At 51.2% G+C, this 20616-nt stretch overlaps 9 protein-coding genes across 9 annotated transcripts; 4 read left to right on the forward strand and 5 right to left on the reverse strand.

Moving 5' to 3' along the window:
* Positions 1-270: 270 nt before the first annotated feature.
* Positions 271-3125, reverse strand: AKAW2_60550A (uncharacterized protein; the record flags this gene model as incomplete). The annotated part of the gene is made up of 4 exons (XM_041692688.1): positions 271-1055; positions 1129-1898; positions 1955-2769; positions 2826-3125. The coding sequence occupies 4 exons, from the start codon at positions 3123-3125 to the stop codon at positions 271-273; spliced, it is 2670 nt and encodes an 889-aa protein (XP_041546048.1).
* A 536-nt stretch (positions 3126-3661) lies between these two features.
* Positions 3662-4447, forward strand: AKAW2_60551S (MMtag domain-containing protein; the record flags this gene model as incomplete). The annotated part of the gene is made up of 2 exons (XM_041692689.1): positions 3662-3699; positions 3766-4447. The coding sequence occupies 2 exons, from the start codon at positions 3662-3664 to the stop codon at positions 4445-4447; spliced, it is 720 nt and encodes a 239-aa protein (XP_041546049.1).
* Positions 4448-4569: 122 nt separating this feature from the next.
* Positions 4570-7417, reverse strand: cwh41 (mannosyl-oligosaccharide glucosidase; the record flags this gene model as incomplete). Its single annotated transcript, XM_041692691.1, has 7 exons — positions 4570-4818; positions 4877-5786; positions 5848-6226; positions 6286-6331; positions 6383-6540; positions 6609-7088; positions 7171-7417. 7 exons carry the CDS (start codon positions 7415-7417, stop codon positions 4570-4572), a joined length of 2469 nt encoding a protein of 822 aa, XP_041546050.1.
* A 288-nt stretch (positions 7418-7705) lies between these two features.
* Positions 7706-9027, reverse strand: AKAW2_60553A (FAD-dependent oxidoreductase; the record flags this gene model as incomplete). Its single annotated transcript, XM_041692692.1, has 2 exons — positions 7706-8898; positions 8988-9027. 2 exons carry the CDS (start codon positions 9025-9027, stop codon positions 7706-7708), a joined length of 1233 nt encoding a protein of 410 aa, XP_041546051.1.
* A 450-nt stretch (positions 9028-9477) lies between these two features.
* Positions 9478-10254, reverse strand: AKAW2_60554A (SNUT3/LISCH7 family protein; the record flags this gene model as incomplete). Its single annotated transcript, XM_041692693.1, has 2 exons — positions 9478-9872; positions 9930-10254. 2 exons carry the CDS (start codon positions 10252-10254, stop codon positions 9478-9480), a joined length of 720 nt encoding a protein of 239 aa, XP_041546052.1.
* A 1444-nt stretch (positions 10255-11698) lies between these two features.
* On the forward strand, positions 11699-12949 carry AKAW2_60555S (Elongator subunit IKI1; the record flags this gene model as incomplete). Its single annotated transcript, XM_041692694.1, has 3 exons — positions 11699-11857; positions 12001-12157; positions 12219-12949. 3 exons carry the CDS (start codon positions 11699-11701, stop codon positions 12947-12949), a joined length of 1047 nt encoding a protein of 348 aa, XP_041546053.1.
* A 316-nt stretch (positions 12950-13265) lies between these two features.
* AKAW2_60556A (SNAP receptor SEC22) lies at positions 13266-14198 on the reverse strand (the record flags this gene model as incomplete). Its single annotated transcript, XM_041692695.1, has 5 exons — positions 13266-13328; positions 13380-13785; positions 13857-13966; positions 14047-14081; positions 14165-14198. The coding sequence occupies 5 exons, from the start codon at positions 14196-14198 to the stop codon at positions 13266-13268; spliced, it is 648 nt and encodes a 215-aa protein (XP_041546054.1).
* A 375-nt stretch (positions 14199-14573) lies between these two features.
* Positions 14574-16211, forward strand: AKAW2_60557S (uncharacterized protein; the record flags this gene model as incomplete). Its single annotated transcript, XM_041692696.1, has 3 exons — positions 14574-14702; positions 14786-15268; positions 15330-16211. 3 exons carry the CDS (start codon positions 14574-14576, stop codon positions 16209-16211), a joined length of 1494 nt encoding a protein of 497 aa, XP_041546055.1.
* Positions 16212-18147: 1936 nt separating this feature from the next.
* AKAW2_60558S (CLPTM1 family protein) lies at positions 18148-20257 on the forward strand (the record flags this gene model as incomplete). The annotated part of the gene is made up of 4 exons (XM_041692697.1): positions 18148-18189; positions 18266-19324; positions 19397-19882; positions 19940-20257. The coding sequence occupies 4 exons, from the start codon at positions 18148-18150 to the stop codon at positions 20255-20257; spliced, it is 1905 nt and encodes a 634-aa protein (XP_041546056.1).
* Between the last annotated feature and the right edge of the window lie 359 nt (positions 20258-20616).

Genomic DNA, 20616 nt, shown 5'->3' on the forward strand with positions numbered 1-20616 from the left:
TCTTAGATAGAGGACCCCAGCACCCCCTGGACCTTCCTACTTCGAAGACGATCCATGAACACACACACAGCGCTGTGCTAAAAAGTTTCAGTGACATGAATAACAACAACATCAACGCGCTCCAAATAACGCCCCTTTTTTTCATGAATGCGAAGTGGGGAGTGAAACGATCGATGATTCACACGCTCACGCTCACGCCTGAATACTTTTCATCATACCATATTGAATCTTGACATAAAACTCCCTTGCATATAAGGGCCAGAACGGGGCCTATACAAGGAGAATATCATCTTCCTCGTCGAGATCCTGCCCATTTGAACCACTATCTGTAGTGTTCCACTTATACCAGAACTCGTAGCTCATGATGGTGTGATCTGCGTACATGAGCATGAGCCGGTAATGGCGCGATGGGTTCCAGCCGCGCCAACTTTCTTCGGGTTGGTAGGCACTGCTTGCACGGGCGTGGCATTCAGGTAAGCTGAGCGGGGGTGGTGGGGGGCTGTCGTCATCGGCAGCGGCAGTTTCACTGGGATCGGCTTCGGAGTTGTTGATTTCTTCGTTGAAGGAATTCTGTTGTAGCATGACGCTGCTTGATAGAGAGGAATTGTGTTCGTCGTGACTTAGGTACTTGAACTGGAAGGCGAGGTCGTCGGGCTTGACGTCGCGGGGGATGTAGGGCACGTCTGGTGGAAACTCGAAACCTTGGATGGGACTCACGCTCATTCCTAAGATGGGGATGAGAGGACGGTCGCCGTATTTTTCTTGGCTCTCGAGGGGTACGATCCAGTCGATCCGGAATGATAGGCCGGTGGTTTCGGATTCCGTGAGGGCTATGACGGCTGCGCGGCCTTTTTGGGATGCGGCGATCACGATGCCATGTTCTGGGACATACTTGACCATGTTGAAGCGATCGCAGGCTCGGATGGAGACGACGGGATGGGTGAGGGGTTGTCGTAGAGGGTCGCCGCAGACGGCTGTGGCGTAGTTTGCGAATGGATGGGGTATCAAACGGATGTCTGTTTGTGAGAAGTGTAGGATGGGAAATCGGGAGCCTGCTGAATTCGTATCAAATATGCTATCAACATGACAATGTCTACTAGGGGTAGAGCCGAGAGTATACCAACTCACCGTCGAGTAGTGGGTATGGGATAGGTCCTGCTGCTGATGTATCGCTATTGTGGGAGGAACTACTGTCGGCATTATCCAGCTCATGATCGGAACTGTAAGTGCCTCCAGCCAGGTAATAATCTATTTCGTCCTCATAGAATTCGGTGCCGGGAGCTTCGCCGCCAAGAGCCTCGAGAAGTGCGAATTGAAGGAACTCCGGTGTGGTCAAGGGGCCCGGGCCTATATGAAGAGCGTCAACTCTCTGAACTGTGCGATTTAGTGACTGGAAATGCCTATTACCTGCTGCATTATGCGCCCCAACATCCACATCGGAACCGTCGCGGCTCAAGTTGTCGCCATATACAGACCCGTTGACGGCTCGGTGGCTGAATGTGTCGGCAAAATCATAGGGACGAATGTTTCCCGTGGCCGTGGACAACCCGTTGGTATCGAGAAATTCTGTAGACGCGCCATCGCTTGGATACCGACGAAGTGCCGCTGAAGTGCCGTCAGCAAAAGCAGCCTGGGAGGCGCCGTTTCGTCTGCTGATGCAACAGTCGGCTCCAAATATGTCGGGCAAAATAGGTTCCTCTGACTCGATCTTCACTGCGGGTGGGAAGAAGTTGTATATCTGCGAAGCGTTCGGTATCCGACTGTTCGCTCTCGTCAGGTCATAAACGGTCCGGCCGTTCTTTGCCCGGCGAATGGGTGGGCCACCGCAAGCTTCTTCAGTAGACTTAACACGATGGAAGGTCCGCGGGTCGAGGGCAATTACAGACCAGCCACGCTCACTATTACCTTGTCAGTGGTCTGAGTCCTAGTGCTCAAGCTGGGGATGGAGCTGTACTCAGAACGTAGGGTCTCTGGGAAGAACTTGAAAGAGACATCATTGAAGTGATTAACGTTGAATGGGCCAAGACTATCCCATACCCGCCATACAAGCAGCCTATTGTCGATGTCTGTGCTGACCATCCAATTGCCGTTAGGGTCGAGATCGCAGTTCAAGAAATCAACACAAGGGATATTAGCGTAATGGCCGGTATAAGTCAGCTTGACATTTCGTGTGCGGTGTCTGGCTGGCATCAGATGCCGCAGCTGACTGAACTGGTCCTTAGTCCTGACCTCCAGCCAGGTCTGGCCGTGATCGATCATATCATCATCTTCGTCTGGGTGATAGCTTGAGCTACTGCTTTCCGAAGTGGGATTCACGAGTGCAAAGGCAAAAACGGTTATGAGACCCGTGTTCGCGCTCACTGCAATGAGGCGGGCGAATTTATGGATAGCCAGGCCCCAGGCACTAGCTTGAACAAATTCCACAAAGAACGGATCCACCTGGGATCCATCGAGGGGACGTTCTTCCTTATTCTCTGTCGCTCGCTTCAAGGCAGAGAAGATGGCCTCGACCCGGTAACCGCAGACGTTGCCGGAATCCGTGACAAGTAACAGGACCTCGTCTCGACCTAAATCATCCACAAGGATGTTGTTGATCGCATGTGGCGAAGCTGGTGCAATATAGCCGCTAGCATGAGGCACTTTCATTACTGGAGTTATTATCATTTCGGGTTTGTTTCCCAGCGTCTGAAACGACCCTGATGGCTCCCAGACATAGATTTGGTGACTACAGGCGACGAACAACAAGTTTCGACGCTGAGAAAGCGCCATCTTCAGCAGGATTAGCACATGACAATCACGCAGCACAAGGAAGGCAGCAATAATACCAAGTTGTTCCTCCAAGTGGCGGTCTGAGGAGGGAAGGTATCATCTGCGCTGCAGTTTCGTTCAGCATCGTAACAGACAGCGATTCGGATCATGGCAGCAGAAAACATACGAACAGTACTTGGCGGGAGGGTCAGCAGGCTTGTAGGTCGAGTTGCGCATTGGGAGTAGCTTTTCATGACGGTGGAAGAGGGGTAGCAACATACTCTTTTGGACCCTTTCTCGACATTCAAAGGCCGAAGCTGTAGACCTTCTCGAGGCCGCGCTTTTGGCAGCTTACCAGCATCGCTACCGAACGCCATGGTGGCAGCCCGCAGTCGCTTACGGGAAGGATATGGGCTGGATACAAGGACAAAGTGTGCCGAAGTATAGTTCCGACGATCGACCACTCACGTTTTGAGGCGTACGGATCGGGGGAAGTGAAGGCGGGCAAGATGGACTACCGACATACACAGGCGTCGAGGGGCAGTTCTGGAGTGAATAACAAGCTCGGTGACATCACATGGAGTCGAACGATGGCCGGGTCTGCTGTCCGAAGCTGCGGCGGGACTGGTGAGACTGGCGAAGACACATACCACCCACAAGAGTAGAGCGATCTAGAAGTTCCTGCTCAGGAACTCACCTCCGGGTAGATGGCCATCACAAATCGGATTGTGCCTCAAAACAGCCGGGCTGATATGAGGTCACCTTCAGCCCGTCCTGGCTGCCTGAGGCACCCGACAGCGCACGTGCCACCGGTGGTTCTCCGGTAGCTTCAGCTTCACTTCCCCGATCCATTCTGGGATTCTTTCCAACGTGTTTGATCAAACCACTACTTCCTGTTGGTTTAACCGTCAAAATGGATCTCGTCGCAGGTGTTCGGAAAGAGGGCAGCCGGTTAGTCACCCCAATTCTACCCACCCTTATCATGAGATAATATCCTAAACTAACTGTCACCCCCAGCGGTGGCCGCGGCGATTTCAAATGGTCCGATGTCAAAGATTCCGCGCATCGCGAGAACTATCTCGGCCACTCAGTCATGGCTCCTGTCGGACGCTGGCAGCAGGGAAAAGATCTGATGTGGTACGCAAAGGGAGACGGTGATGACGAAGATCAGGCCAGAAGGGAACGTGAGGAGAAACAGCGCGTCAAAGAAGCTGAAGAAGAAGCGATGGCGCGAGCGCTAGGTCTTCCGATACCGCCGAAGGCGTCAGACAATGCCAACTTGGTGCCTCTTGGGGACAAAGATGGACAAAGGACTATAAAGGAGGAGGCTACAGAAGATCGCGATGAGGAAGAAGGAAAGGGCCTTGGGTATGGCTCGTCCCGACGCAGCGGCCATAGTCGAAGCCCGGGGAGGGATCGAAAGCGAGACCGCCCAGGCGACAGAGATAGGGACAGGGACAGGGAACGAGAGCGCAGGCATCGCAGGCATGGTGAGGAGCGCGAGCGACGTCATCGCAGTCATCGCCACAGATCTAGAAGTAGGTCGCGTGATCGTGATCGCGACCACAGAAGAAGACGCTCGCGATCACGGTCAAGGAGTAGAGACCGGAGACGTGACGACCATAGGAGACCGCGAGAGGATCGTCATCGCGCTCACCCGAGAGAAAGAGATTCTCCCGATCACCATCGACGACGCTGAAATTAGGGTCGCCATTCCTTGATTTGCATGATAGTCTCGGCGTTTGGGATTTAACATTGTACAGACTTTGATGATACTCCAGGATATCTAAACTATACCATACATACTTCGCTTATATGGACTTACAGCTCATCATGGCCCTTCTGCGCGCTGGCGGGCAGATCGGGCATGGACATCATCTTCACCACCATACTGGTCCAGCCGGTGAAGTGCTGGGTCCGCTGTCCGTTTCCGGTCTCGGGGTTGTATTGCTCCCAGGCAAATCCGGTCTTCTTCCACTCCTGGAAGACATTCTCAACTAGGTTCTTGCGCAAGTTGGAATACAGCTCACGAGCCTGTTCCTTGTGAGGGCCGGAAACGATGGCAATATCCTAGAATAATAAGGTTAGCATTATTGCGACAGTCGTGTCTGGAGTAGAAATTACTTACGTAGAGATTCTTAAGCACCAAGTAGTTGATGTTAACCCAGATGGGGCTTCTCCAGTAGTTCTCGGCAGTGCCGTAGAACTGGTCCTTCTTGCTCAAGCTGCGAATACCATAGTCGCTCCAGAGCTCCTCCGGGTCACCAATCAGATCCAAAATGGCCTTCAAGCGGGGGCTATCCGGGCCCAGCATGCCAGTGAGGAAGGGGAATATAGAGATATAACCCTTGTGGCAAACGTGGACGTGCTCCTCATATTCATCGATAGTCGCATCGCAGTAAGTACGAGCGTCATCATCCCAGTGAAGATCATCGATGTTTCTCTCGATGGCGGTCTCGTAGGTCTTGAACACCTCAGCGTCCTCTGTCTCCCCAATGGTCACCGCAATACGACGAAGAGCACGAGTCATCATGCCCATCCAGCTCATAAGGTCGACGTGCAGCTCACCGGGGTGGGGAGGTTGAGGCCGAGGATAATCATCCAATCCAGAAGTCAGGATATGCTGGACCGAGCGTCCTCGCCAGCGGTAGGCTTCCCTAGTAGAGTACGCCTCACGGTCGTAGGACTTGATGTCGCCCTTCTGGGTGCTTCTGTACCAGTAGTAGTGCTTCTTGAGCAACGGGTAGATTGAACGGATAAAGGCTTCACCCAACTCGGGTTGGTCGACAAAGATAGAGCGGAGGTTGGCAGAGGCTCCAGAATCAGCGTATGTCTGCATCGAAGCGTTCTTCTTCGCATCCAGCTTATCGATGAAAGCCTCCAGAATGATGAAAAGAGTCGGAGGGTTGGCATAATGAGGATATTGGATCGTGAACTCGGGAGGAACCTTGCTGCGAGCCTCGGATCCGAGAATCTGCTCTCTGGCAATCCAACCATCCTCATCCATCAGGTTAAGCCAGCTCTTGACGATCTCAAGCCTTGTTGAAGTTAGTGGATTTGCAAGTAATGATGTGTGATACCTGGATTTCGGAGACTTACGCAAGGTCTGTATCCCAGTCGATAACTGGAATCAGGTGGAAACCTTCGTCCCAGAGGAAGCCTCTAGGGAAGAATGGACGGGAGGGAACGCAAGTGAAGAGATCCTTCGGGCCTTCAAGAATGGGCTGTGCCCGACCCCTAGCCTCTGCAGTTTCTTCCCAGAAGCCCTCATTCTCCTCGTCATACTCCGGCGCAGCCGAACGATCTACGATATCTGTTCCATGGAAGAAGCCAATGCCACCGACAAGGTTCGAGAGCATGGACTTGGAGAATTCGGTGTATTCCGCAGTATCGAATGGCGCTTGCGGGGGGTGGATGCTTTCAAACCGTTCAGAGAACTCAAGAGAGGCGCTTGAGATCTGCTCAGTGAGAAGCTCGGCTGTTGAACAGACACGTTAGTACAGGATAAACATCCAGGTCAAGGGCAAAATGTCTCACAAGTCATAGGCTGCGGGGAAGATGCAGAAGAGAAAAGAATATCGAACTAGCAACAGTGAGTAACAATCTATAAGCGGGGCAATCCTGCACAAAATACCTCGAAAGAGCCCTTGAAGACCTTCTGCACAAGATGCATATTACCATCCCCAGGCTCATTCTTGATGGTGAAGAGCTGGTAGGGAGGGGGAGGGTTCTCCGATCCATACTTCTCGACCATTTCGTCAACCTCTTTCTTCATCTGCGTGAACATGATAACTGCGCATAAAGTTAGCTGTTGTTACCCAGAATGCATGTAATGCAACATCGAGCAATGGAAGCCGAACCTTTAGTCTGCCAGAGCTGCTCCGGGTGCATGGTCAAGCTCGACACCAAGGTACGGTCCAAGGGCTTCTCGTCATAGGTTGGGTGACCATGCTCCGGGTACTCGTTGCTCTCAGGACCAGAAGTAACATCGATCGAGAAATCGCCGAGATCCGTTGTAAAGCCACCCAACTTAACATCACCCGCAAAGCCGTAAGGATCCTCAGGTGCGCCCTCGACGCCCAAGTTGCCAAGTCCCTCCAAGCCTGCATAGAATAGAACGGTTGTGGGCTGATCGGGATCAGCATCTTCGCGGGGAACACCCTTCACACGAGCAGCCCAGCTGCCTCCATGTTGTCCACCAGGGACCTTCACGAAATCGATCGTCAGATCAATGGAGTTTCCGGCATCATGAATTGTCTGGCGGCCACCCTTCCGAATGTCGTATTCATCCCAGCCATAGCCAGCCATGCCTTCATTCTGCTCGCAGGTATGTCTAAAGTCTTTTGGAATGGGTCAGTTAAGTAGTTGGGCGGGTGCAATTGTTAGAAGGAAAAGACCGGTTTGCTTGTTCCGGACACATACTCTGTTGCGCCGTGGCATAATTGTCCACCTTTGCCCACATCAATCCTGCAAACAGACTGTTCGGGATGCGAGGGCGAACCCCAAAGTAGAGGTTCGGTTTATACGGGCCCCATAGTAAAGACTGGTTGTTGGCTCTCGCTACCTCGCTGCTTAGAACGGAGAGATCATCGGCCGGAGCTTGACTAGAAAGCACCGCAGCGGCATTGAGTACCGGCGTCAAGAATGCGGATATCTTAGAAAGATGCATTTTCTATATCGAAAGCATCCAGAGCTAATTCAAACCTCAGAGACTGAGGATGATCATGGAGGGGGTAAATTGACACCGATGCGGTTCAGTTCATGGGAAATGCGCGTTCGTTGTTACTATCTGGCATCTGCTGGAGCGGCCGGCCTCCGCTCCGCAAATTACGTGGCCCAAGCTCCACCCCCCGACAATGGGTCCTGCAGCCTGCAATAAGCTCCTGCTAGAGAGAACTATAATTCTACCTGCAATTTTTGCATTTGACGTGCAGAATACTATCTACAGGCTTTTATTCTACAGGAAGTTCCTTGGGTCCAGCGAACCGATCTTCGCACTTTTAGCTGCACCATCGAAGACGAATTCGCTAATCAGCTTGCCAGTACCCGGGGCGTTTTGTATGCCCCAGCAAGTATGGCCAGCAGCAAGGTATAGCCCCTTGGTGCCAGTATGACCAATCAATGGACCCCCGCGTGCAGCAGCCACATTGGGCAAGTAACAAGCCTGTCGGGCTAAGACTTCGCCATCACGGAGTCGATCAGAGATGCTGCCGACCTGGTTGATGATATCCTGGCATCGCACTTGATCTACTTCCACATCTGCGCTGGTTTTCGGAAGCGGAACAACGTGATCGCCTTCACCACATGCATAAACTGTATTGTCTGGGCGAGCATAGATCTCCGGCGAGGCCTCATCAGGTTGAGAAGGCTTCGTCGGATCGAAATTGGCCGGGAGGTCAATGCTGGTGAACAGAGTGTATGCGCTGACTGGCTCAACTGGCCGGATAACAACACTGTGTGCGCGAGTCGCCGTGATAGGGGCTTCTGGCAAGACCGACCTCGTCCAGGGACCGGCAGCAACAACAACGTCCGTTGCGGAGATGCTGTGCGATTCACCCGTCTTCTTGTCAGTATACGATACTGACTGGACAGCATCTCCGGAATAGTCGATGCCGGTAACGGAGCCCAGTATTATCTTTGCACCCTTCTCTTCGGCAAGCTTAGCGATAGAAGTGGTGAAGAGATAAGGATGAACCTGGGCGGTCTCTCCAGGATCACTCATGCTTGTGTAGCTTCTCACAGCCTCAGGCTCAAACCAGTCTAGATCCTTGGGAAACTTCGCAGCTTTTAATTTTCCCATGGCATCGGCGCTCCGCTTCTGTAGTGACACCGAGCTCCCACTCGCTCCTGCGCTGGCGTCTTTCTTGTCGCTGAGAGGACGGCCCTTCGCCATGAGCTGTCCGCAATTGACTTCTCGATAACCCCATCGCTCCTTGCCATTGTGCTCCTTAGCCAAGTCCGCATGCAACTTGTAACTCAGTGGGACGATGTTGCTCGGGTAAGCCCACAATGCCAGAAGGCCTCCTGCTTTGCCCGATGCCCCTCCTGCGATGTCGGATGCTTCAATGAGAGTCACCGAGTGCCGTGAAGGGTCAAAAGAAGGATGTCTGGTCAAATAATAAGCTGAGCAGCATCCGATGATACCACCACCTTAAGGAAAAAGCCATTAACACGCATATTCCGGGCTGTGCGGGGTAGATAGAGATAAGTAGATTGATGCGCATGCGGCGCACACGTACCAACGATCACAATTTCACGGCGTTCGCCAGAAGCTGACATCTTGTGGTATGGCGCAATCCTTGATGCTAAAGCCCTCAGAGAAGCCACGATGGCGAGATGACGAGAAATTCAAAGTAATGACGGGGAGTCGAATTGGTGTCGGAAGCAAGTCTTTTAAAGAGGGGCCTATACGTCACAGAGGTCATGTGCCGAGGATCCTGATAAGTCTTGATTATATTACATCTGCCTTGATTCGATCTACTAAGAACCAATGCAAGGATATAGACAGGCTTTGAAAGGTATCTTATTTGCTTGAAAAAAAAAACAGTCGAGCGACAACAAAAGAAAAAGCCCTCCATAGATCTTGACTCCAGCCATGCATGAAAATTGATATCGCCCCAACAAAGAAACATTTAGAGATGTGAAATAAATCGAAAGTGCAAAGTTAAGAATATGAGCAAGCGACGACCGATGATATCGTGAGGGTAGCCGGGAGACAGAAGCTTTTGGTCACCTCGAGGGACTGAGAGGTCTGTTGAATCCTCCGACACGATTCATGTACTGTCTGTACTCCGTCTTCTTCTCCTTGCGAACGCCATAGATGTCGTTCCCGGGAACCTTGGTGTTCTTCGTGCTCCTGAATTTCGTGAATCCCATGCTGCGGCGCATCATTGCCTCGACATCGTCTTCTCCCACAGCACCGTCACTGTCCACATCCATCTCATCTTTGTGCCGGTTCACACCCGACTTCGCATCCGTAGCACCGTTTGTCTGCCCTCTATGATCTCTGCGATCGTGCCTGCGGTCATTCCGGGGTCCGCGAGGTGGCGGCGTCCGCGACCGGTCCCTGTTGCCGTTCGGAATAGGTGATCGCGACCTGAACCTGTCTCCTTTCAAAGGATAGCCTTCATGTGTTGTTAGCATATGTAGTTCAGAGGAATTTGGCTCTTTTATTGGCATACCGCGTCTATCATAGTGCCTATCCCGACTGACACTTCTTTCTCTGTCCCTCATTCCCCGTCCATCTCTGTCTCTGCGGTCGCGGTCACGGCGATCCCTGGACCGGCTTCTATCTCGCCTCCTGTCCCTCCTATCTCTGGAACGAGAACGATATCTCCGGTCATCGCGAGGCCCATCGCGTCGTCCATCATCTTTCGCAATATGCTCCCGGCGAGGGCTTCTGGTATAATCTGGTTCTACTTCGGGTGAACGTGTCCTCCGGTCGTCTTGGTCCCACATGGCTGAGCTATCGACACGGCGAGCACGTTTCGCTGGTGGTTCCGTCATATTGAGGTCGGTATCTGTGGGATTTGTTGTGCTGATGGAGTGTTGTTTTCTTCGTGCACGTGTGATTCCGCAGGAGCGGTTGAAAGGGCAGGGGGGTAGGGGATATGGCGGCAGGTAAAGAGATATCCAAAGTAATCAGTCCATTACCCTTTCTTCCCTAGTTTTCAATGTCAATTGATAGAGATAAGCGCGCCACGCAATGGTTGTTGTCTTGACTGAGTATGAGAAAAAGTGCTCCGTAAGTCAGGTCCCGAGATTGAAGGCGTGAAGATTATTACGGTAGCCGGTTTCGACCTACTGCGCGGCTAGTCAGATGGCCTTGAACCACCGCCGATCTGCGACCCAGGCCGTTCACTATATAAATCAAGAAATGAATAGGTTGTTTTGTAGTATTTGGTTGCTATTATATTCTATAGATTAGCGAGGTTCAGTCACAAGAGGGGAGTAAGCGCAAGATTGAGACACACAACCAAGTGTTCCGGAACTGATGCGGCCAGCTTATCGTTGCCGGAGATATGCGATAACCAAATTCCCAGGTTGATACAACTCTCACTTTGGAAGTCTCACATGACAGCTTGAACTGACTTTATACTATTTTGGAGGTAATTTCTCACTTGAAAGTAATTCTGATAGCTGAAATGGGTTTCAATTATTAGCATGTGGCCGCACTGGCCAACTTGGTGATCCAGTGAAGTATATTCTTAGTTGGGGAAAGCCTCGTAAAGCTTTATTCCGACAACACTACTAGTAATACTAGTAGTAGTATCCGCAGCGTCAATATAGTATTCAGTACTGTAATAGTAACCAGTGATACTACTACTAGTATTACTAGTTGTGTTGAACTTCAACCTCAGCTAGTAGTACTAGGATCGATAGTACACTGCGACACAGTAGCCTGGTCTACGCAAGTTCATATAGACCCTATTAACTCAATGACTAAAGAAAGAATCATCATAGTACTATTCAATAAGTCAGTAAGAGTGTCCATAGTGACACGTATGGTTATGGCGAAGAGAACATCTATTAATACATTTTATCACCCTGTGATGTATGCGATACCTGCGGTATGATGGTATGTGTCTACTTAATCTCACTAGCAGGTCACAATTGTCTTAAATATAGAGAAGATCATATTTGGAGTTCTGCTAGGAACATACTATATTATATTGGAGTATAAATTGTTCCCCCTTGTAAAGCTCTTGACCATCAAACTCTCTAAATTCTCCGAATATATTATCTGCTGTAGTACCGTACATCATGCGGGTGGGCCGACAGCCCTGAGCTTAAACGCCAGCGAGATCGCTCATTGGAAATCCTGGGCGCCCCTCCATAGCTCGATTGATTCATGAACCCCGCAATCTTTTGTGCCGAACCGATTCCGATTTTCTTCAATTTTCCCATTCCCGATCTTCCGCTGCATGTCGCCCTTACCTGACTTCCAACTATGGCGCCCGCAAGCACTTCTCACCGACAGACCCATAATTTGCTCTTGATCTCAAAGCTTCTTAGCCTGAGGGACACTGCATCACCGCTTACTTTGGTCTTGGACTCACTAGAGCAGCCCGCGACCCCACTGATTAAAGAATACATTCGACGTGCAAAGGTAGGTAATTTATTTGCTCTAAGCATTGTGAGGTTCTTTGTACGGTTGATAGTCGGCTACAGAGGCTTCTAAAAATGGCCTCCATGCCATTGAACAATTACTTGTTTTGTCATCCTTGCCGTTCTGGCTAACTGTCGCAACAGCTTTCCAGGACCCATGTAACCCTCCTTGCCTTTGAAACATCGAAAGCCCCAGACAGTGTCGATGCATTCATCTCCGCTCGCCGGAAGAGTCCTTTGGAAATCCTAAGAGCAGTTGGCGCGGCTTACCAAAATGTCTCGTCGAACAGCCCTTCTCGAAGTATGCCTATTCCGGGCTTCTTCCATTGAGCTTGTATCGTGAAGCGGCTAACATACCAAAGGGAGACTCATCCTCATCGACGCTATTAACCCGCTTCTACACTCGAAAAAGAATGACCCTCAGTTCCATATATCACAGTTCCTCAGCTCCTTCCTGATCCCGTCGAATCCCACGGCTCCCAAGGTGGACGTGTCGCTCGTGGTAACCTTCCATCAGGATGTTCCCAGCCCACCTGCTCTCTCGCCTTACGCACCTTCGCCACTCTCGATGCTCACGTACCTTGCAACTACAATCATCACACTCCATTCATTCTCGCATATTCTCGCGCAGAAAGCGGCACGCGATCGGAGTTTGGCCGCGCCTGTTTTTGGTCTTGAAGAAGAGCAAGATGGCGTGCTCCTTGGCCGACTGGACAAACCGAGTGGCCACGACGCATCAGAGGGGATTGTACTTGAGCTGGAGCATCGCAGAAAGAGTGGTCGTGGCGTTCTGGAATGGTACTTCCTTCCTCCCGCTTCTCGTTACCCTCCCCAATACCTGAAGGAGATCGTGACGTTGCTGGACGACCATCCCTTGTACCGCCCGCCACAGGAGCCGGACGCTGGTGCAGGCGAAGAAGAACCCGAATCAACATTCGAACTGCGCCTTACCGAAAGACAGAGACGGGATCGAGAGGGTGTGGTGCTGCCGTACTTCGATGCCCAGCAGGGCGACGGTCCTGGTGAAGGAGGACGCATCTTATACGACATGGGTGAAGAGGACGACTTTGACGAAGAGGAGGATGAAATCTAGGTTTACTTGCTTCGTTATTCATCACCCAGGCCCCTCATATACTCCACCAGGCACCATTCGACCGTCTGCTGATTCTACTTATGGAAACGTCATTTGCAACACGGGCCATGTGCGATAAAAGGATACGGATTCGCTGTTCAAGCTCTTACAACTATGCGACGACTTAAGATATACAGTCCAACAGCTCTGCCAGATATTTGTTCGAGCTGATCCAAGTCCTGGGCTTAGGGGGATGGTGTCCTGCAACCACCAGAGACATTATCTATGCATACAATCGTATTAGCGGGTATCGAGTTCGGAGCCGTTTTGCCCGCAATTAAAAGAAGCGCCACCAAATGAGGAAAAGAAAGATAAACCCAACACCCGCGACAGGACCATACTGCGACAAGTTAGCGACAAGTCTGCCGTTGCCTCAAGACTTAGAACCTACCTGCTTGACCAACAACTCCCAGTTGATCCGTACCGCGGCCTTTCTGTACTTCTTGCTGTCTTCTCGTAGACGGCCCGACAATTCACCCATTCTCTCCAAGCTATCGCCTCTGTATAGAAGGTCCTCGATGTTCTTGGTCATCACCTTTGTCACGTCCCGGAGCTCATCGTTCAGACGGTCGAGATTTTGCGACGCGCGACTGTCCTGGTAGAGCTTCTTGGTGCGCTGAATGAAGGTGTCAAATTCCACAAAGGCGTATGGGCGCAGAGTCGGGGATTGATATTGTGTCGGGGAATATGTGGTAGTGAACTCGGTTGCGAGATCGGCCAGATAGGTGAACGCAAGCTTGCGCGGATAGGAGTGATCGCATATGCAAAGGAAGCAGATATCATCCTTGATAAGATAGCTAACTCCGGTGGTCAGCCAACTTGCACCGAGTAGTTTTGCGTCGTACAAGATTCAAACAGCAGAACATACTGTAGATTAAATTGACCGGATTCAATACTGGCTTGCGGCGCCGAATTGCGATTCAATCGGCGAAAGATCATCTTAGCCTGAGACTTGATCTCAGAGAGCTCCACTTCAGCCTAGAGAAGAACACCAAGATTCTCTATTGTCAGCTATCAAGCAACAATGGTGCAGTGAATGCGCCCTGAACCAAACTAACCTGCTCATCATCCACCGATGCCGCCAGCATCAAGCCTGTCTCGTAACATCAGCAAACGGCACACTTGGCTCCCCCCCTCACTCTTCCCCCCCTGAACAAGCACCGGACAGCATCTTACCATCAATTCTGGCAATCTGTGTTGACCTGACCATCGTGGCGATATTTGTTTACCGTCTTATCACCGAATTAAACACTCCTTCCGTTCACGCAGTGGTAGGTTGGTGACTTCGGGGTATTGTCCAGATCTCCAATCCAGGCCCGCGGAACAATGGCCCGGCCTCGCAAGGCGGTCGACTGCGGCAGTTCAGCAGCGAAGCAGCAGCCAACAACAAGGTACGAATAAACAACTACTGCTTGTGTTCTCTTCTTTCCCTCTTGTGTCTGGATTAAGACGCATATGACGACCGCGGCGGAAGGCCGTCACTGATTTAGTGAAAGAGCGCTGACCTTAAGAATGTTTCAGAAGCCGCTCCTCTCCCTCTGTGAATGCGGCTGAACAGAGTAATGCCGGCGAATCGAGCTCCGCGATGCCACCATCTACTACTACTACCAATGCTAAACCGAAGCGGAATCCTAGAAGAGCCGCGAAGGATCCATGGGAGGAGGAGAAGGTGATGACTAGTACGAAGTCACCGTTGGTTGATGCGGATTTAGTGGTATGTTGGAATCGCTAGATATGGCACTATCGATAGTGCTGGCGCAATGTCGGGAATGGTATGCTAATGACCTTATTGAACAGGGCCTACTTGCCAACCCTAAAGCTTGGAACTGTCTTGAAGAGAGCGAAAAGCAAGAGATCATAAAACTTCTCCCGGATAGTGTACACCCGGACCCTAACCCGCCAACGGATGATGATTCCGATGTGAAGATCCCCCCTCCTCCGCAGGAATTCCTACGCTACTCGAATAACTGGCGCGAAGGTATTCGGCAATTTCAGGTGGAGCTCCAGAATGGGTTTCATGATCCGGAATGGTTGCGCCAGGCGGAACTGGCTATGGAGGAGAGGGCCGCGGGCGCGTTTGACAGGTTTAAGGAGGAAGAATTCGAAGAGTTCTGGGGACAGAAACAGAAGATGGATAAGACACTGTTGGCAGGACAAAGCTCTCAGGTGAAACTGAAGACGCTGATTGACCATAATGTTGTTCGCGAAGGCGATGTCTGGAAGTACTCGCGATGCTTTTCCAAAGGTGCTGACAGAGTTCTGGTAGAGAAGGAAGCTAGGGTATGTGGGGACTTTATCGCTTCCTTGATTATATTTGCCAGACTTGCTAACAACTCGCTAGATTGTGAGCATTAAGGGTGCGCGGCTGAACTTCGTCATTCCTCCTGGACAGCGCGTATTTCTTCCAGTTGTCTCGAGCCCGAGCAAGCAGAATCAAAGTCATGCAGATGGCACAAAAGCCGATGTGGAAGCTGGTGATCGGCAGCAAGATAGTGATGCTGTTCAAACCGACTCTAACGTCCAATTAAACACTAGCGAAACGACAGAGCCTGCTTCCCCTAGGAAACGCAAATGTGAAGCTGAACACGGCGACTGCAAGCGACAGCGTTCGCAGCCCCCAGAAGCCGATGATCAGCAGCCAGATAGTGATGCTGTTGAAAACGACTCTAACGTCCAACCAAACACTAGCGAAACGACAGAGCCTATCTCCCCTAGGAAGCGCAAATGTGAAGATGAACACGGTGATTGTAAACGACAGCGTTCGCAACCCCCAGAAGCCGACAACCAAGCGGCATCATCTAGCGAGGTGCCTGGAAATCCGATCGAAGCGGCAGCAGAAACCGCCAGCCCTTCAACAACGGCAGAGGCCGTTTCGTCCGCAGAGGTTGCAGAAATCTCCCCAGCAACAAATGAGAAGCCGGACAGCGCGGGCGAAGCATCAGACGAACCGTCCGTAACAGTGCCCGAAGCCCCTCAGGAATCGACAGAAGAGACGGAGGAGACACCTCCTGCGGACGCTCCCGACGCCAATATGGACGAGATATTGATCGAAAATATTCAGGGGCTTACTTCACTTGCCTCGAAGATTATAGAAGTCGATGGTCGTATTACGGACATTCCTAATGGGAATGCTTGGAAAGAGTTCCGTGCGTATCGGAATAATCAGGATATGGGTAGTTTATGGGAGGTGAGACAAGCTTGGTTTCAACGTGCTGGGAAGTAAATAGGATGGCTGGTCCTTCTATGTACACACCCAGCATACTAATATGCTTTACTTTCTCCCGGTTTGGACATTCCTGCAGATCATGGCGGTGTCGCCAACATAGTTAGTACAAGTCCCTTATGATACCTCTACCATAGACATGAGCGGACTCCTCATTCATAATATTACCTATAAATTATCCAAAACACATCAAGAAACACAAGATATCATGCGTTACCCTTAAAATCCCTCATGACCAGCACCCATACCCATAATCATACCTTCGTCCTTGGACGACCGACCAGCCTCATCAGCAGCATAATCCACAGCAAAGCTCGCCTGGATAAAGTCTTCCAGCTCTTCACTAACCGTCTTGAGCTTCTCCTTTACACTCGCCACACCCTCCTGTCCCACAATATGTCGTGACGGGGGATTCTCATGGCCGGCGATAGCTGTGATAGCATAGACAGTTTCACTCACCAGCACCTCCATATGCGCCGAACTGAGCGGAGGATACGTTGATATGACCTCCGAGGCCGAGAATGGACCATCTTCAACAGAGTTCCCTTGGTTCAATCCATTAGATGACTCCGCGGATGATTGCGTGTTGCTCGACAGACGTGAGACGAGTCGGTTCATAATCCCGCGGAATAGTGGTGCCTGGTTAGCTGCGGACGAGTATACGGGTCCTATGGGTGGGACGCTGGTTACTAGGTTTGTGAGGATGCCGATCTCGATGCTGCATTGGAATATGGTGAGTTTGATGTTGAATGGGGCGATCTCGTATGCGAGGCTCTGGTGGATGGCTTGGTTAGCGATAAGGTTGGCATGGAGGATTGCATGTGGTGAGGCTTACGTCGCAGAAGCCTTCGAGAGCCCATCCGGCTGCGCAGTACATCCCCAGTCCGGGTGTACCTATGTGAGCGGCTGTTCGTTTGTTAGATCTTGTTTGATGTATGGAGAAGATAGGACTTGTGCTTACTGATGCCGGAGAGGATCGTGATGTGCCCTGCTTTTTGCCTTCGCATGTGCGGCAGCGCTGCTTTTATGATGTTGAGTGGTCCGAAGTAGTTGCTCTCAAACTGGTCTCGGACGAGATTTAGTGTCTGCTGTGAGGCCGAGAGCTCTTCCACTGTTCCGATGAGGGCTACGATGCCATTTAGCGATGTGCAAGATGTGGGTTTCGAGGCCGTTGAAGGCTAACCTTGGCTGGTACAGCATAGAAGAACGTCTACTCTGCCAAACGAAGCGACTGCTTGCGCCACTATGGCCTGGCACTCGCCGACCATCCTGTAAGTTATTGATAAGCCTATGTCATATGGTTGAGGGGGTTTAGATCCAATCATACCTTATGTCCAGAGGCAGTGCCTTGAATCGCTTCCCCCATCCCTCATTGCTTTCGATTTCTGCGAGAAAAGCATCGAACATATCGCGACGACATTCATCGCGATCCAGGTTCGAATGCGCCAGTCCAACCAGGGCATAGTCGCCATGCATTAAAATCTGGCGCGTCACAGAGATGCCGATGGGGGAATCCCCGGCCGTGATAACCCACACCCGCGGCTCATTATGAGCAGGAAACTGAGGGCGGGAGTAATCGGGAGAGGGCTGATTGTCCGCCATTGGGATGAAAACCGACCTTCATGAGGCTAACATGCCCATTGCGCGACTCGGTGCTTCTTCTCCAAGTTAGGCGGATTTGTAGCAGATCGGTGATGTGGAGAAATCCGCGGAGGAGGGATTTATGACATGCTTTCCCTTCCCACTTCCGCCTGGCTTATCGCCGGGACCCGCCAAGGGCCAAAACGCCGCGCCTTTTCTGGGCCAGAACCAACCAACCAGCCGTTAGCCTTCGTGTTCCTTCGTGGCCTCTTTTCCTTTTCTCCTTCTTCTTCTTCTTCCCCCTCTCCCCGGTTTTTCCATCTTTGCTGACCAGGTTTGCTATTAACGGGTCGCAATGCCGGAACAACGTCAGCGCAGGGAGGAGCCGGAGCAAAGCGTGCGTATGCTTCAATCTGCTCTTGTTTGGTACTGGATTCGATGGGTTAGCTGACAGTCGCTTTTGCTTGCTTTAGTCCGGCTTCAAGGGTGCCCTTCAGGGCCTGGCTTTCTTCTTGTTGGCGCAGTTTGTGATGAGCCAGTTCTTTGGGTCAAAGCAGAACGCCGGCTCAGGAGCAAAGCCTAGTGATGTGCCTTCTTTCAACACGCGTCCGCCTCGCAGCGAAGTGTCCAACTACAGCCCCGTCCCTGATCTCGTTACCCCGATTTGGCCCTCCGATAGTGCCCTGGACCTGAATATCTATGTTTCGCCTTCGATTCTTGTTCCTGGATTCAAGTCTTTCCCATCGGATTCGCTCGTTCTGGAGGAAAAGAACTTTACTATCGGAAACTACAGTGACACTAGAGAAATCGATACGACCATCAAGATCCCCAAGGAGGTTCAACGCAATGGAACTCTCTGGGCGCATTTCTTTGTCGGACTCACCGGACACCAGCTCGACCCTACCGCCAAGGATTATAGCACCGATAGTGCCGTTCATTTCTTCCGCCCCTTGAACCAGTACCTCCCGAAGAAGAAGGTGAAGAAGTTGAAGAACCTGCTGGCATCGTCAGAGGAAACCCAGGAAGAAGAGGATGACGGCACTCCCGATGTCTCCATTGCGTCATACTACCACCCCAACTTCACCGTGTCTGTTGTTCCTGACTCGGGTGCACAGAAGTACCGTCAGGTTCACCCCGCTGTTAGACAGCATATGCAGCTCGAAGCGACTGGCGCGCGGGATGCCACCGGGCAGAATGGCTGGTACTATCCGATTGTGTTCCTGAACACCTTTTGGCAGCTCAGAAGCCACATGATGGAGCTCAACTCGACCGTCGAGACCGTTCCTATGCGTATCACTCTCAACAACTTGCAGAACTGGAAGTTCAGCATGATGGCAAGTGTTGATGAGAATGCGAAGGCAAATGCCAAACAGGCGGCTTTTGGTGGTCAGACACCCGGTGGCGGCGACGGCACTGAGTTTGAAATGGTCAAGGAAGTTCTGCTCGACACGAACATCTACCTGCTCTGCACAACTGGCGTGGTTACGATCCTGCATATGGTCTTCGAAACTCTGGCCTTCAAGAACGATATTGTAAGCTTATCACTTCATTCCCCTTTTGGAGCCTTTTTGTTTCAAACGCTAATGGGTATGTACTCTGAATAGTCTCACTGGCGCAAGAAGAAGGATGTTGTCGGTACCTCCGTTCGTACCATCCTGGCGAACGTCTTCATGCAGGCGGTCATTTTCCTCTACTTGATGGATAACAGTGAGAACACTTCGTGGATGATCCTCGCCAGTCAAGGTTTTGGTATCTTGCTAGAAGCCTGGAAGATCACCAAGACCGTAGACGTGCGCTTGCGTCCTCCACCCGCTGGGTCGTTCTTCTCATTCCTGCCTTATGTTATCGTCTTTGAGGACAAGCACAAGCTCAGTGAGACGGAGCAGAAGACCAAAGAGTATGATGAGATCGCATTCCGCTGGCTGTATATCATTGCTGTCCCGCTCTTGGCCGCGTATGCTGTGTACAGCTTGATTTACAACACGCACAAGTCGTGGTACTCCTATGTCATCGAGACGCTTGTTGGCAGTGTCTATGCCTACGGCTTCCTGATGATGGTGCCTAGTTTGTACATCAACTATCGGCTGAAGGTATGTTTCCGTTCTTGCACCCACTCTTGTAACGACCTTGCTAACCCACTATGATAGTCTGTCGCTCATATGCCCGGAAAGGCACTGACGTACAAGTTCCTCAACACTTTCATCGATGACCTTTTCGCTTTCACCGTTAAGATGCCTTGGCTCCACAGATTGGCAACTTTCCGTGATGATGTCATCTTCTTTATTTGGCTCTACCAGGGCTGGAAGTACAAGGTTGATTACAAGCGTGTCAACGAATTCGGTCAGGGAGGTGACAGTGATGAGGAGGTAGAGGAGCCCACACCGGCTGAGGAGCCCAAGGCCAAGGAGACAGCGACTGCCTCCGGAAAGGCAAGCTCTAAACAGCCGGCTAGGAAGAGGAAGTAGACGCAATTGGCTTCATTCTTTCTAGATGCATTTCCAAATTACTGTCCATAGTTGAGATGTTGGAGACATTTGTGGGCCATAGCTTTTTGTTCCCCCCACGATGTCCATTACTACCAATCGCATAATGAGGAGCTGTATACAGCTCAAGATCATCTAGATCGAGGTTGTCGGTATTAAGTAGACTAATCCCTCTGCCATCGAGGGAAAGGACGTTAAAAAGGCCAGTGTAGCGCATATAAAAGTGAGATATTGACTGTAGGCGGCTATCATCCGTCAACTGGCTGCGACTGAGACGCCTTGAAACAGCGTTGATTGATGATAAATCTCTACAGACCAGGACAAGGTCTCATGAGGCGGCT

This window comes from Aspergillus luchuensis, chromosome 6 (genome assembly GCF_016861625.1).
Source record: "Aspergillus luchuensis IFO 4308 DNA, chromosome 6, nearly complete sequence".
Lineage (NCBI taxonomy): Eukaryota > Fungi > Ascomycota > Eurotiomycetes > Eurotiales > Aspergillaceae > Aspergillus > Aspergillus luchuensis.